The sequence below is a fragment of the Poromitra crassiceps genome (assembly GCF_964638095.1).
Source record: "Poromitra crassiceps genome assembly, chromosome: 4".
Classification (NCBI taxonomy): domain Eukaryota; kingdom Metazoa; phylum Chordata; class Actinopteri; order Beryciformes; family Melamphaidae; genus Poromitra; species Poromitra crassiceps.
Genome location: NC_139626.1, coordinates 49,829,099 through 49,844,722, shown reverse-complemented (window position 1 = coordinate 49,844,722; position 15,624 = coordinate 49,829,099). Strand labels below are relative to the sequence as shown.

At 43.6% G+C, this 15,624-nt stretch overlaps 1 protein-coding gene across 1 annotated transcript; it reads right to left on the bottom strand.

The window, feature by feature from the left end:
• Nucleotides 1-4,587: 4,587 nt before the first annotated feature.
• Nucleotides 4,588-15,178, bottom strand: LOC310775054 (beta-galactoside-binding lectin-like). The gene is made up of 4 exons (XM_083635147.1): nt 15,142-15,178; nt 13,423-13,496; nt 12,395-12,578; nt 4,588-5,175 (listed from the first exon to the last, which is right to left on the bottom strand). The coding sequence occupies exons 1-4, from the start codon at nt 15,151-15,153 to the stop codon at nt 5,029-5,031; spliced, it is 417 nt and encodes a 138-aa protein (XP_083491273.1). The 5' UTR covers nt 15,154-15,178; the 3' UTR covers nt 4,588-5,028.
• Between the last annotated feature and the right edge of the window lie 446 nt (nt 15,179-15,624).

Sequence of the window (15,624 nt, the reverse complement as noted above, 5' to 3'; positions counted from 1 at the left end):
CTTTGACTATGTTTAGCCATAGATATCTGACATCATAACACAATATATAAATAACTGAAATAGGTAAAAGGCATAGTAGGTCCCCTTTAAACAACTTCACATTCACCACCATGTCAGTAACTTGTCGTCACAGTATTTATTTAACGTGCAAACATATTTATACAACTAGAAAAGGTTACATTTCAGGAATTGAATGCCCTGATGCACATCCTGTCTAAGGTTGTGAAATTGTGAATCGGTGAGAGGAACGATGAGAAACTGCATCTCAAACAAAAAAGGCCTTCCATGAAATTGGACTCTTGTTCAAATCCTTACATCCTTAAAATGACTTCCCCTCCTTCTGCTTCATAAACAAAATCCAAAACAACCTGCTATCTAGAACATAATTACTAAAGAACAATCACTCACTGAATACAACTTTCCACTATCAGCAGTGGTAACACCATTCTAGTGTCAAAATCTGCACAGCCATCATTATGCACAGTGAAGCTCAGACATCCTTGTAGCAACAGAAAGACATTTTTGATTTTCATTAGGGTACTTTGGTGTTCAGTTATAGTTTTTCAGTATAACTAATTTCTCCATCTATTCAAATCAGGTTCATGACAGTTAGTTGTTTTTCAGTACAACTAATTTCTCCTATTCAAATCAGGTTTCAGTTTAGTTCAATTAGGGTTTTTTTCAGTACAACTTATTTCTCAATCTATTCATATCAGGTTTTAGTATAGTTCAGTTAGTTGTTTTTTTTCCAGTACAACTTATTTCTTCAGCTATTCACATCAGGTTTCAGTTTAGTTCAGTTAGTTAGTTTTTCAATACAACTTCTTTCTCAATCTATTCTGAATCATATCAGCTTTCAGTTTAGTTCAGTTAGTTGTTTTTCAGTACAACTTATTTCTCTATCTATTCTGAATCATATCAGGTTTCAGTTTAGTTCAGTTAGTTGTTTTTTCAACTTATTTCTCCATCTATTCATATCAGGTTTCAGTTTAGTTCACTTCAATAATGAGAGACTAATAGAAAGTATAACAAGCTTTAATGATACAACAAATTAATTTTGGCGTATGACTCCATGATATGATGACGCTCTCCTGAGATGATGAGAGGGCGTCGTCAGTGAAGAATAGGATAGGAAATCCCCCATAGGGAATTCTTCAATCAGGAGTCATGACCGATGGTGGTGGTCAGGGGAGGAGGTGGGGCGAAAACAACGGCTTCAGCGATGATGATCAGCAACTGAGAATGACATGGCACATACACAGCACATAGCAAACAGAGTAAAACATGGACCCTGATATACTACGCTGATTAGGTGATTGGGATCAGCTGGAGAGGAATACCTTGGGCTGATTGGTTATTGCCACATGTGTGGTAAACTGTGAATGGCTGAGGAGACAGCATCAGAGAAAGGGGGCGAGCCTAACAATGAATGGGTTATACATCCTCAAAGAAAGGGGGCGTGCACTGTGATATGACGAACTGGGCATTGGCTGTTAAGTAGTCTACATTATTGAAAATAGTCCAAGACATCATTTAGTTGTTTTTAGTACAACTAATTTCTCCATCTTTTCACATCAGGTTTCAGTTCAGTTAGTTGTTTTTCAATACACCTTATTTCTCCATCTTTTCATATCAGGTTTCAGTTCAGTTTAGTTCACTTAGTTGTTTTTAGTACAACTAATTTCTCCTATTCAAATCAGGTTTCAGTTCAGTTCAGTTAGTTGTTTTTTAGTACAAGTAATTTCTCTGTTTATTCATATCAGGTTTCAGTTTAGTTCACTTAGTTGTTTTTAGTACAACTAATTTCTCCATCTTTAGTTTAAACCTGTGTCAATGTTTACATGTGTCAATTTGAGAATAAAAAGAAAAATGTATTTTATGTATTTGAAATACACAAAATACAAGATCTGAAAGTATCTTGATACAAATTACATCTCATTTTTCTCTGCCCAGCCAAATACAAATTATAAAATACAAAAAAGTAGTTGAAATACGTATTTCAAATACAAGTATTTCAAATACTGCCCATCTCTGGTGCGTTTTTTTGTGTTTAACGCCAGTTTTAGCACCTAAGGCCAATGGGAAGATAGGGGGAATCGTCTATGGATCAGCTTGGGCGAAAACGCGGTCCTGGCGGAGATCTGCACTCCACCGAGTGCACTTTTCTAGTTTTATCTGTGTTACTGCTCCTATTGTATATGGGAAGTAACAATCTATAGGAGGTACGGTGGTGCAGTGGTAAGCACTATCGCCTCACAGCTCGAAGGTCGTGGGTTCGATTCCCACCTGGGACGATGTGAACGCTGAAGGAATGCGTGCCCGTCCGCATGTCCTCGAGTGCCCACCGCCCGGGTGGGGTCGTCAAAAGGGCCTTTCTGTGTGGAGTTTGCATGTTCTCCCCGTGCCTCCCGGGGGTTTCCTTCATATAGGAACCCCCTTCACAAAAACATGCAATATCCTGGTTGCTAATGTGGTTCCTCCTCTGGGGCCGGTCGTAACTCCTACGTCGGTCTTAGTTAAGACCAGTCTTTAGAGTGGATTTACGCCTGTTGCACCAACACGGCTTACTCTGGTCTTAACTACGCTGGTCGTAGCAATGCGCGTTCATGTGAATTGCCGGGGAATGCCCTCTGATTGGCCCACAAATGTGCCTCGCGCCGTCACCCACTACTGTATGTGCTTCACTACACCCTCCCTCCTCCCACCCCCCTCCTCCTGTGGAAGCCCCGGGGGAAAATGGCGGCGGCGATTAGTGTCAGGCAGTCTGAATGAAATCGAATGTAACGTTCCCAATTCTATGTATTACATTCTAAAAAATTAACGGCAACATTTGGGAAGGCTAAGCCACACAACTAGTTAGTTATAATCTAACGTCGTGCTTTCAAAGACGGCGAACTGGCTGTGTTACGACGATGACGGTAAACTCAAAAAGGTCTCCGCGGAGACAGGCAGGCTCTACGCCTCCTCCTGACGAGGCGTAGGAGTTACGCCTGGTCGTAGTGAAAAGAAGGCTTAAGCCGTCTTGGTGCAACCGGCGTAGCTGTTAGGTCGTAAAGTTACGACCAACTTAAGACCAGTGTAAGACCAGTTGGTGCAACCGGCCCCTGGTCGTTAAGGGCGCCTGTTCAGAGGGAGGGGAACTGGTTGGAATAGCGTGAACCTCCCACCTGCTATGTCCTACCGGTGAAGCTTCCTCTGTCAGGTGAAAAGAAGCGGCTGGCTGACTGCCCATGTCTCGGAGGATGGAGTAGCAACCAGGACAGAGAAATCAAATGAGCACTAATGGGGGATAAAATGGGATAAAAAAAATTAAAAAATCTATAAATACCTGGAGCCTCATTTATTTGTTTTCTTTTCCAACCATCTTCCTGTTTGTAATTTGTACTCTCTGGCTGCAGGTTGTCCGGGGCCAGGAGTGGAGGAGAAGTTGTCCCACTGAGAGGGGCTGAGCTGGCAAATCCCCCTTTTTCTAGTCACCTGTTGGTGTGTGTTTCTGCTTATAGGCAGACATCTAGTAGGTGTGCTGTTCTAGTGAACCCTTTTTTTTGTGCTTTTTGTAGTGAACCCAATAGTCTTCAGTGTGCTGTGCTTTTTGTAGTGAACCCACATTTGTGGTCTTAATCCATTGGGATAGCCTACTTTTCTGAAGCTCTCTCTGGGGACAACCAACCCCTCCTTCTGGCTATTAGCGGCCTCCATTTTGTACACTTAGTGTTTATATTGTTTTATAATGCCAAGCTTTTTAACATTCTGGCCTTTCAACTTGAACCCGTGTCTCAAATAAACTTTGTACATTTTATACTTGGAACATTCTGCCTCTGCTCCTCCTTTTGAAAGGGTAAAACTAAGTTTGGTTTAACTCCTTGGGTGAAATTCCCAAGGTGGCATTGTCAATTTATCTACCTGGCTTTCTTACATGGTCACACGTGTGATAAGTTTTGTGCAGGACAGTCCACACATGCTGTGTGATGTGGTTTGGTGAAGATCAGACCAAATTTAAGGGAGAAACAGCAGGGGGAAAAACCACTTCAACAATTCAAAATGGCAGAAATTCTAGTTTGACAGAAATGGGCGGGGCCTATATCAGCAGATGCGGAATGACCCAAGGAATACAGGGAAAAAAGAAGTTTGAATGTAGCCCCTACGATTAAAAAGTTATGGACCAAAACTTAAGGAGGGCTGTTATAGCACCACCATCTGGTCCACTAGTGTAATTTTCCAGCACATAATAAAAGGTGACTGTGAACCTACCTACGAAGTTTGGTACTGTAGTGGCAGGTCTTAGGGTTCTGAGCTACCGCTAATTTAATGCCAACGATTTCGAAACCCCATTCAAGTGAATGGGGGAAAAAATTGCACGTTATCGCGAAAACCGTGCAATGAAACTCTTAGCAATGCAAATGTGCACGATTCCTCAATGAGCCGCACATTTTGATGTCTCACATGTCTATGTAGTGTGAAAACTGTAGGAGAAATGGTGAACACAACTTTTGGGAACGAGAAAATATAAATAAATGAAGTGAGAGATTCCAAGATTGTGCTTGCCTTCGAGGAAGCACAATAAGAAGGGCACACAATACACAACACTCTTGTTTCACAGCGTTTTATTAACAAGCCCAGTGACCTCCATACTGTAGATCAGATGTCAGGCAAGTACAATGAGGTGAGATTTACTGTGGCGCCCTCTTGAGGCCCTTTGCTCTCATTACAGAAGAAAAGCTCTACTGTATATTGATAGAAATCAGCCCTGGGGCCAGATGTATAAGACTGTGTATATGTAGGTGTAGAAATATGCGTATACCCAAAACAGGAAACATGCATACATAGTATTTTCGTCATATTTATGAAAACCCCACATAGGTAATAGTCGGACTGAAGAGTGGCCCGTGGTGGTGGTGTTTTTTTTCACAAGCTTTGGCAGATAAAAGATGACTGATCCGGTCTGGACTCACAGTAATGTAAAAGACAAACTATATTTCACACACAAAAACAAAAAGGGTGGACAGGCACACACAGGAGACAAGACGTCTACTTGATCTTGATGCCGATGATCCTTGCGTCGCCGCCGACGTCAAAGTGCTTGTACTTCACGTCTCCCAGCCGGTTGGGGAAGTTTATCATCATGCCTTCAGGTAGCTTGATGAAGAACTGCTCCTTGTTGAAGCGGATGTAGAACTGGTGGGAGGGAAGAGATATAAGTATCAAGTAAAGATCCAAAATATGCACACAACTTTCAAAAAGGCATATATATAAAGTGAGCAGCAGCACGTTGACTTTGACATGGTGCAGAACTGCAGCAGAGGGACATCGAGGAGAGTTTTATCTCGCTCCCTGAGCTGCTATTATGTTTTATGAGCCTATTCACCTTATTCCTGGACCTACTTTTCCCATGATTCTCAGCGGTTGCCGGTTGTCGACTTTTTCACTAGCAAGCAGGTGCGCGCCGCTGTCAAAAAGTGGGAACGTTTGGCTTATTTTATCCGAAATGGCTAAAAATAGTAACGTTGTGTGGTTGCATAGCGGCGATATTTTACAAAAACGAGGTGAATGTCAATTCACTCGTACTGTAGGCCAGTGATACGTATACCCCTAGGGGTACTTGAGCAGCTTGCAGGGGGTACTTGGAATGATTGGGGAATACAATTTACCTCCAAAATGATAAATAAATATATATATTCCAAGTCATTTCATAAGCCCATTGTTAAAATGTGATGTGTGTGCCGCAACTAGTTCTGCTGGCAAGTGTCAACTGCTACACTGTTCTGCTACTGATAATGCCAAAAAACAACAACTAAAAAGCCCAAACACCGGCAGTTCAGTGAAACATATTTTGTATAGATTTACTTGTATGTAATCCTCAACACGCATGAGTGAGGGGTACTATTGTCATTGAAAAACAGCTCAAGGGGTACATAAGACAAAAAAGGTTGGGAACCACTGCTGTAGGCTACGGGCTTATTTTAGCCGAAATGGCTAAAAATAGTATGTGGTTGCATAGCGGCTGCTTTTGTTTTGAAGGATAAACGTCCAAACCGGAACTCTTTATTATTTCTTTATTATTTGGTCATTGAATGTAGCTTTAGCGGTCTCTCTCTTTCAAGATTCAAGATATTGTCAGTCCGTTGTACAATTATGCACGTGTGAAATTATTGTGCTGGGGGGCATCATTACAAGACATAGGTAGGTACAAAGTCACAACAATTATTATGATTATTTTCAGTCTCTTTCACTATGAACGGTCCTGGGTGGAAACAGGCAACCGGCAGCTGGAAACAGGGAGGGAGGGTGTCAAGATTCAAGATTCAAGATTTTTATTGTCACTCCGTAGTACAAGTATCACGTGTGAAATTCTTGTGCTGTAGGCTCCGTTACAACATAGTGCAAAAAATAAAATAGAAGATATATAAATAAAAAACAAGAGGCAACGGGCAATAGAGCAGTAAGACACGCCACAGACAGTGGCGTATTCACTGCCCATAGTGCAAATGGCATGAACATACTTTAAACATAATTAGACATAAGTTCAAGTTCAAGTAGTTTATTGTCATATGTATAATACAATGTATAATACAATGAAATTCTTTATGCTTTGAGCACCCTCAGCCTTACATACACAAGGACATGGTCACAAAGACCGACAGAAAAAGGGTGTAGACCTACATAACTATGTAGGCTACACGTGATACAGACATGTCTGTACACAGTACGTGTAGACATAACACAAACCACAATACAATACAGTACAGTAATGGTGAACAACAAAGTGACAGTGCGTTGCAGTGTGTGTGAGTCAACTGTTCAGCAGCCTGACTGCCTGAGGGAAAAAGCTGTTACTGAGACGGGTGGTGTGTGATTTGATGCTCCGGTAGCGTTTTTTGGAAGGGAGGAGTGAGAACAACAACAACAACATTATGTTAGGTGCAAATAGCGTATACCTAATTAAACATACTATTGCACATTAGTCATACATAATGGTGACATCTACAATGCGGTACAGTACGGCTACTACACTATTTGTATATGTTAAGGAGTCTTGTGGCCTGTGAGAAGAAACTGTCCCTCAAGCGATTTGTGCGTGCTCTTGGGACCCTGTATCTCCTCCCTGAGGGTAGCAGGGAGAACAGACTGTTGTGGGGGTGGTTTGTGTCTTTGATGATCTTCAGGGACCTCCTGAGGCACCGCTGGTTGTACAGATCTTGCAGTTCTGGCAGCTCACATCCTGCTGGGCCGTGCGCCTCACCTTCTTAGCGCCCTGCGGTCCATGGTGGTGCAGTTCCCGTACCAGGTGGTGAAGCAGCCAGTCAGCAGGCTTTCAATGGTGCCTCTGTAGAAGTCTGTGAGGATTTTTGGCCTTAGCCCGAATTTCTTCAGGCGCCTGAGTCTGTGGAGTCGCTGTTGGGCCTTTTTGACAACAGTGGCGGTGTGGTTGGCCCATGTCAGGTCCTGGTGGATATTGACTCCCAGGTACTTGAAGCTGTCCACCCTTTCACCACTGTGCCGTTGATGGTGATTGGGGGGTGTGTGCCCCCCCCCTTCTGTAGTCTACAATGACCTCCTTTGTCTTTGAGACGTTCAGAGAGAGGTGGTTGTCCTGACACCATTGTTCCAGGGCCTCCACCTCCTTTCTGTAGGCTGTCTCGTTGCTCCTGGAGATCCGCCCCACGACCGCTGTGTCATCTGCAAACTTCACGATGGTGTTCGAAGTTTGAGTCGCCACGCAGTCGTGGGTGTAGAGGTCATACCAGAAGGGGCTGGAGACGCACCCCTGTGGCGCTCCTATGCTGATGGTCAGTGGGGAGGAGGTGAGGTTGCCCACTTTCACGCGTGATTTCTAACCCCACATAGGATAAGCAATAACCACGCCCTGTGGCGCCGGGATTGGCCAGGAGCATTGAAGTTTGGGACTAAAGCCTGGGGTTTTTCATCTTTTAAAATAAAGATGTTTAAAAAACTATTGCTTGTTTCATTTTCAGTGCTGTACCTTTTCTCTGGGTAAGAATTGAGCTTGAAATTAACGATATGATACATTATATTATATGAGCTATGAACGTGAACACAACACCGTTTATATTATTGCATGTTTTTGTAGATTGTGTACATTGTGTAGATTATATTATTATGCTTATTATTATTATTCTACTATGCTAAGGAAGGTAGGTGACCATAATTCATTTCAATGTCCGCTCTCAATGTCCGCTCTCGAAATCGCTGTCCATTCTCAAGAGCAAATTCAGTTGGTTTATAAAATCGGGCTGCGTGCCCTCCAGTGTTGCTCCTGGCCAATCCCGGCGCCACAGGGCGTGGTTATTACTTATCCTATGTGGGGTTAGAAATCACGCCACTTTCACCACCTGGCGGCGGTCTGTTAGAAAGTCCAGGATCCAGTCACACATCGCTTTGCTTAGTCCCAGATCCTTGAGTTTGCTTACCAGCCTGGAGGGTACTATGGTGTTGAATGCTGAGCTGTAGTCCACGAACAGCATTCTCACATACCGTATTTCCTCTATTAGTGGCCTCTATTCCATTACTGACCTCTGCTCTAATATAGGACGGGGGCACGGCCTGCACGGACAAATAAAGGCCCCTCCCTCAATACAGGCCGGGTCAAAAAAAACAAAAAACGAAGGAGCAAAAACTACGGTGAATACGGTACTGTAAATTTCCCATAACACAACGCATCTACCGTGTGACGTAACCGGACGTAACGCAGACAAGAGAAATTAAAACAAACATGGCACCGGCCAAACGAACCAGACGAAAGTTTGACGTTAAGTTTAAAGAGAGCGTTGTGCAATATGCAGCGGAACATTTGGTACAGTGTGATGTGGAATCAGCCCTTCAAGCAGAGCCTGCACGATGCCTACGACGAGTGGATAGCTGGGGACGCAGATAAGCAGTACACAGCTGGACGTGGAAACCTAAAAGCGCCTGCTCGATGCCTGCTTGTGGACTGGGTGATCGCCGCCTGGGACAAGCTGGACAAGGATCTGATCAAAAAGTCCTTCCAAGTTTGTGGACAGTCTGTGAAAACTGACGGGAGTGTAACCTCATCCACTGCTTCAAGCAGGGACAGCCCTGCGCCGCTGGACGGGAGGCTCTCGCCCAGCTGCGTTAGCGGGACCAGGAGAACAGACAGGCAGCCGAGGATGATGAAGAGGAACTGGTCAACAATGAACTTGTTGTTCTGGATGATGTTGATGATGATGAGGACGCGGAGGATACCGACATACTAGATGAGGAGGAGGAGGATACTGAGTGAGTGAGTGACCACCAATATTTATTTGCGTTGTTTGGTTTTATGCAATATTTTGCAATAAAAGTCATGAAAATAAAGGAGTATGTCCATGAGAGTTTAATATTAAGAAATAAAGGCCTCACTCGAATACAGGCCTCTGCTCTAATATAGGACGGGGGCTCTCTGCGGCTCAGTAAATAAAGGCCCCGGTTACTATTAGAGGAAAGACGGTAAGTGTCCTTCCCCTCCAGGTGGGAGAGGGCGGTGTGGAGCACGTGTGCTACTGCATCCGCTGTGCTCCTGTTGGGGCGGTATGCGAACTGTAGCGGGTCGTGGTCCGGGGGGAGTGTGGGGCGGATCTGTGATATAACCAGCTTTTCGAAGCATTTGCTGGCTATGGGCGTTAGGGCTATTGGGCGCCAGTCGTTGAGGCTGGTCACTTTCTGCTATTTGGGAATGGGGATGATTGTTGCTGTTTTGAAGCAGGGGGGAACTTGCCGGAGGGAGAGAGACTGGTTAAAAATGTCTGTGAATACTCCTGCCAGCTGGTGTGCGCAGGCCTTGAGGACACGCCCAGGGATGCCATCTGGGCCGGCCACCTTGCGTGGATTGATACGCGAGAACGACCGGCGGACTTCGTCCTCGGTGATGGTGAGGGGGCGGTCCTGGAAGCGCCCGCGGTCTCACCAGGAAACTTGTGAATAAAAGCTGTTGGTCGCCCCCTTCGTAATTCAGCGGGTGTTGACTTGACGGTGTAGCAGCGCCGACAGTGCGACAGTGCGACAGTGAGCCCAGGAATATCCTCTTGAATCTTGAATCTTGAATCTTGAATCTTGAATCTCCTCACCGCCACGGAGATGAGAAAGTTTGATCTTGAGCTAAATCTTTCATATTAGGAAACTAAGGAGAGAGCACACATCACAGATGCTTCTGCTGATGGTGGTTGTACTGAGCAGCGTCCAGGTGGGAATGTGAGCAACTGATATGTGTTAAGAGAAATGATACGCTCAGTCAGAAAATAATATGTCTGGAGAAATGAAGGTTAAAAAAGTGCAAACATTTATGCCCTCGAGTAAGTCAAGTCAAGTCAGGTTTATTTGTATAGCCCTAATTCACAAGCATGTCTCAGAGGACTTCACAGTAAAGAATGTCTAGCTAATTCTAGCTGACACAACAGTAGCAATTACAGTAGTAATAATAATACATTGAACAATCATATGATGGAGAAATATAGAGAATATAGAAATATAGAATAGAATGGGCGCCATACTTTAGGGTAGAATGGGTGCCATGCTTTAGAATAGTGGGGGAGGAGAACAGGAAAGTGAGGAGGTGGGGAGGGAGCAGGGGGAATGTGATAGAGGAGAGAGCAGGAAAGTGAAGAGGTGGGGAGGGAATGGGGAGTGTGGGGGAGGAGAGAGCAGGGAAGGGGAGGAGGTGGGGAAGGAGCAGGGGAAGGGGGAAAGAGGGAGCAAGAGGAGGGAGGGAGAGCGGGGGGATGTGGGGGAGGAGAGAGCAGGGAAATTACAGTAGTAATAATAATACATTGAACAATCTTATGATAGAGAGATATAGAAAATATAGAAATATAGAATAGAATGGGTGCCATTCTACAGTACAGCCTGACCACAGTTGAGCTATAATCTCTGCACACAAAAGTGAGAGCAGCACTGTTGTCTAAAGAAAGATAAAAGCATGAGAACAGAACTTGATTGTCTAAAAGATATGACTAATTCCAAAGTGGGAGGCCGCCATTTTCAATGTCGCCGAATGTGAGAACACATTGTGAACAGTATTTAATGTATCAGCCATGTTTTAAAGGGGCTAAATGCAATGTTCAGCCCTAGATGCCCACAAGGTCAAACCACTATCACAGCGAGCCAGACCCACCAGAGTTCTGACGCAGAGTTCTTACTGCATGCTGCAGATCTCTCTCTGGGTCTGGGACACTTCCCCTTAGCCAGCTGGTTATGGGAGGGAACCGTTCACTTGGCCAGTGACTGGCCAGTGGTGGATTCAGTCCTCCCCAATCAGTAACGACTTTGCGATCAGAAAAATAAAATAGTACGCCAACCGGGATTTGAACCCTCGGTCTCCAGCGTGGCAGCACACTACTCTACAACTCAACTATCTGTTTACTGAGATAATCAGTGGCACATGGAACTAATTTATATACCATTTCAAAACATGGATCCCTTTTCACTTGTTCTTTCAACAATGCGCGTGGAGTCGGGACAGTTTAAAAAGCGAAACCTTAATCTCGAAGAATCATTGAGGGTTCTAATGATCAACAATCAATCAATAAGCAGTCAATCAATCATTTTACTCTGACAGTTCCCTCAAATCTTACAAGTCGTGTGTCCAGCCTATTAACATTGTTTACCCAGTGCTCCTGCACACCACAGGCTAAACACGAATATAGCCTATACCGTAAGATGTAACGTTATTATGGCATAAATGTTTTTTTTATTTAAAAAGTGGGTGCCTTTGTGGTCTTTGTGGATCGGACATCACAGTGTGACCGTCTATAACAATTTGTGTAAGCAGCTGCAGAAGCCCGAAACGATCAGCATTAACCTCGCCCAAAATGCTACATTCCAACTTCCAACTCATAAATGTCGTTTACGCTTCGCAGTGTATTTTATTTTATGCAAGTGAGACGATGCAGGATTCCCCCGCAATTGATCTCCTCGTAGTCCCACCTCCACAAAACCAAACAGCTTGTTCATCAGCACAGATTGTTTCCACAAGTGCTGATCAGATCAGATTTAGGATAAGAGTAGACCAGACCAGACTGTTAGAATACCTGATTTATTTGACATTGATTGCAACCATTTAGTTATTCTCGTGGATATTTCAGTGGTGAGTGGAATTAGTTGGATAGTGATACAGTGATACTTTGCGCCAGATCTAACTCGTCATGATGTGACTTGAGCTGCCCCCTGTTGGGCTCTCTCGAATCGTCCGGGTCCGTCCGTGCTCGCTGGGCTCAGTTTAATCGATAATGTAACTCACCTCCTTGGCAAACAAACGGCTTCACTAGATTTATATCTGTATACCTAAATGTAGCTTAGTGACTAATTATCAAACTGAAAGAGCGTGAGAGATTGCAAATAATTCTCACACACACACACACACACACACACACACACACACAACCTTGCATTCCTCCCCACGCTGGAAGGGGAATTTTCCGGGAAAGTTTTCCTCGCAGTGCTCTTCCTCCCAGTCCCCCCCGGACAAGGAGTTGCAGACGATGGCGCTGGGGCGTTGAGGGGTCTCGAAACGAGGGTTGAAGTGCAGCGCATAGTTGGCAGAATCATGACCGATGTTGAAGGCAAAACTGCAGCGGGAGGTCATGTGACAAGAGAAAGAGAATGGATTAATTATCTTATCTCACAGCATGCTACAGCTTCTCCCAGGTTAAAAACAGGTCATCTAAAACTGTGAGAACAGAGGATTCGATCTCAAACCAAACATTTCCACTAAACAATTTCATCTACCTGTTTTTGCAAAGTGGAACTCAAAGCCTATCTCTATTCCAGGTGTTAATATCCTGGGTGATCAGATTGTATTTAGATCCATCAAATCTAGGTGTAAATGCACCTAAACATCCTAACGTAATCCTGTCACCCAAACTACCTGGTGAGAGACGAAGAGTGAATTCAATGTTTTCCAATAAACATTATTCAAGTAATAGGAATAAACTTGCATGCAACCAAGAACCACTTGCAGCCACATGGCAACTCAGGTAGCAACATCCTTGTCAAAGGTGTATTCTCACAACAAGCTTGTCGAGGTATTTGTCAGTTTTAAAGCAGATCAATATTCAGAGTTGAAGTGACGTGCGTGGTAACCTGGTATTTGGCGAGTGAAAGATAAATCCCATTTCGGTATTCATAGCATTCTTTTATATCGTCATACGGCCATCTTGGTAAGACAAAAACAGGTGATTGTAATCAATTAACAGGTGATTACAATCAAATTACAAAAACAGCTAACGAGCTGTAAGTGTAATTGTGTAATTGTAAAGCACCATATTGGTAGGAAATGCATGTGATGGGAATACTATGAATACTAGAGATGCGTTTGAGGTCGGACCATTGTGTTCCTGACCTACAGATGAACCACATCAGAGCCCACTCCATTGAAAGGCTGAACAGAGCAGGCTCATGAAGAGGACTTACCGCTCGCAGTCGTCGTTGGGTTTGACGCAGATCTCAAACTCCTGCCCCTCCTTGAAGCTCATGTCCGCGATTTTCTGTCAATGGAAATGACAAAGAATATTAATGGATGGAAGGATGGTGACAAATGTCAACCAAACAACCTTTCAATTGAATGAAAGGTGACAATACTGACTTCAGTTCACACAGAATGCAAAGGATCGGAATGAGGAAACAACAAACCACTTTTACGTGACACATTTTGTGAAATTCGTTTGGAATTGCATCAGTAATAAAGTTTGGAGCAGGTGAGAGATGTGAGTCCAATGGGCCAGGCATTCTGCTTTCCCTTTGGATAGATATAATGATTTTGATTTCCAGATAGATTTGCAAGGCCAAACCTGAGATGTTCTGCTAATCTTATGGATAAGACACATGCTGGTCAAGCATGTTGACGAGGAAGCTGAAAAACACTGCGGGGAGTGTTTGTAGTAGGCATCAATGTCAAAATCAAATGTTGTGGATATTTCATTAATCATTCATTTCCATTACTGTCCTCTAGAGAGAAAGTTGCGTCAGCGGAGGACCAAAATGCGTGACTCATTAGCCAATGAACAGCCAGGAAAGGGTCTTGCGCTACTTTTGAATGCTAAAATGAAGCTGATAATGTACAATTTGATTTAAAAAAAAAAGAAATCAAAGTACAACACAAACTGTCCATTTTGCTGCAACTCGACAGCACTGCTTAATCCAGGACCTTACTTCCTGGAACTCTTGAGAGCAACTCTTCTACATGGCTCTGATTTCCATGTGAGAAGAAGCTGTGGGATGTGATGTGAAGAACTGAAAGAGCTGAAATGATTATGTGTCGAGTGGAACTCTGGTGATGACTGAGAGGCGATGATCAGAGATTTTAGATTTATTGCTGAGTTTTGGTTTTAGACTACCTTCATCATATCATACTTAACATTCCCATGCGTGTTTAAGGCAGTTTATGGCGCTCTTAGTCTTATCCATAGGTGTGTCAGTAGTATATAAGCTTAAATCAGCCTAATTCAAATAACTGATTGCAAAGAGAGGAAACGGTGCAAAGAGAGGATGCATTGATTATTCCCATGTCCCTAGAATGATGATGGACGATACAGAGCTCAGTAAAGAAAAACAATCTGAGGAGGAAGAACATTTTATCATCACGGCTGAGCATTCAGCGATGTGGACATTTAATGGATCTAACGGATGCAGATGGTGTCTCGATGGATTTGAATGTATGCCTTCACCACAAAATGTGGTAAGTTTTAATCACTCTATAAACATTTATCGAGAAATAATTCTGAAACATGTGACAAATCCACCTCACTCTTAATATCTAACCTGTAGATCTGAAATCAGTTTGAATTAATTTGAAGATAATTCAACCAATGAGAGAGTCAGGTCTGTAAATTAAATGCGCTGATGAACATCATAACATACAGTATGAGTGTAAACACATGTACAGCAAATTTAGCCTCCTTTTTTAGCTTGGTGTAATGCCACAACAGAGCTAATAATTTAGTTAGAGGAATGTTGTGGAAACATGACCACTTCCTACCAGCAAACTGCTGTGCATCACCACCGTTATTACAGAACTGCACACACTCCAGCAAAGGTGTAAGACCCATAAGACGAGCAGGAGAAGATGGGCATCATGGGGAACAGAGAAGAGTGCTGCTGCTGTGAATGGTGAATGAAGTGTAAACCACTCACCATGTTCGGCATGTTGGCTGTCTTCAGTGGGTTGAGCCTTCAGTGACGGAAGATGCTCTGCAGCCAGGTGAGCAGTTTATATCAGGCTGGTCGGAGCCGGAAGCAACCAATAAGGAAGGGCCTGTAAAAGCCACAACCAATCAGGATCATGTGTAGCCTTAGCCACTGTTCGGCTTTGTATTATTATTGTAATGAACCTTTAAATAAAAAGCAGCTAAATGCTGCCACCACCAGGGGAGAACAGGTAATTGGTTCAATGTCAAAGAGGCTGTAATGATCCCACACCGGAAACCGAAGGGCAATACCAAAGTCACTTTATTATCTAAAACCTATTCACTTCATGTTAAGACGCGGGGGTGGGTAAAATTCTTCCGGGTCGTGTTTGGCCCGGTTTTACAGGGGTGCAAAAGCATGCATTGCACCCTTATTTTAATTGTCTGCATGCTCAGTTGAAAAGAGTGGTAATATCTTTTTTCTTTTTCT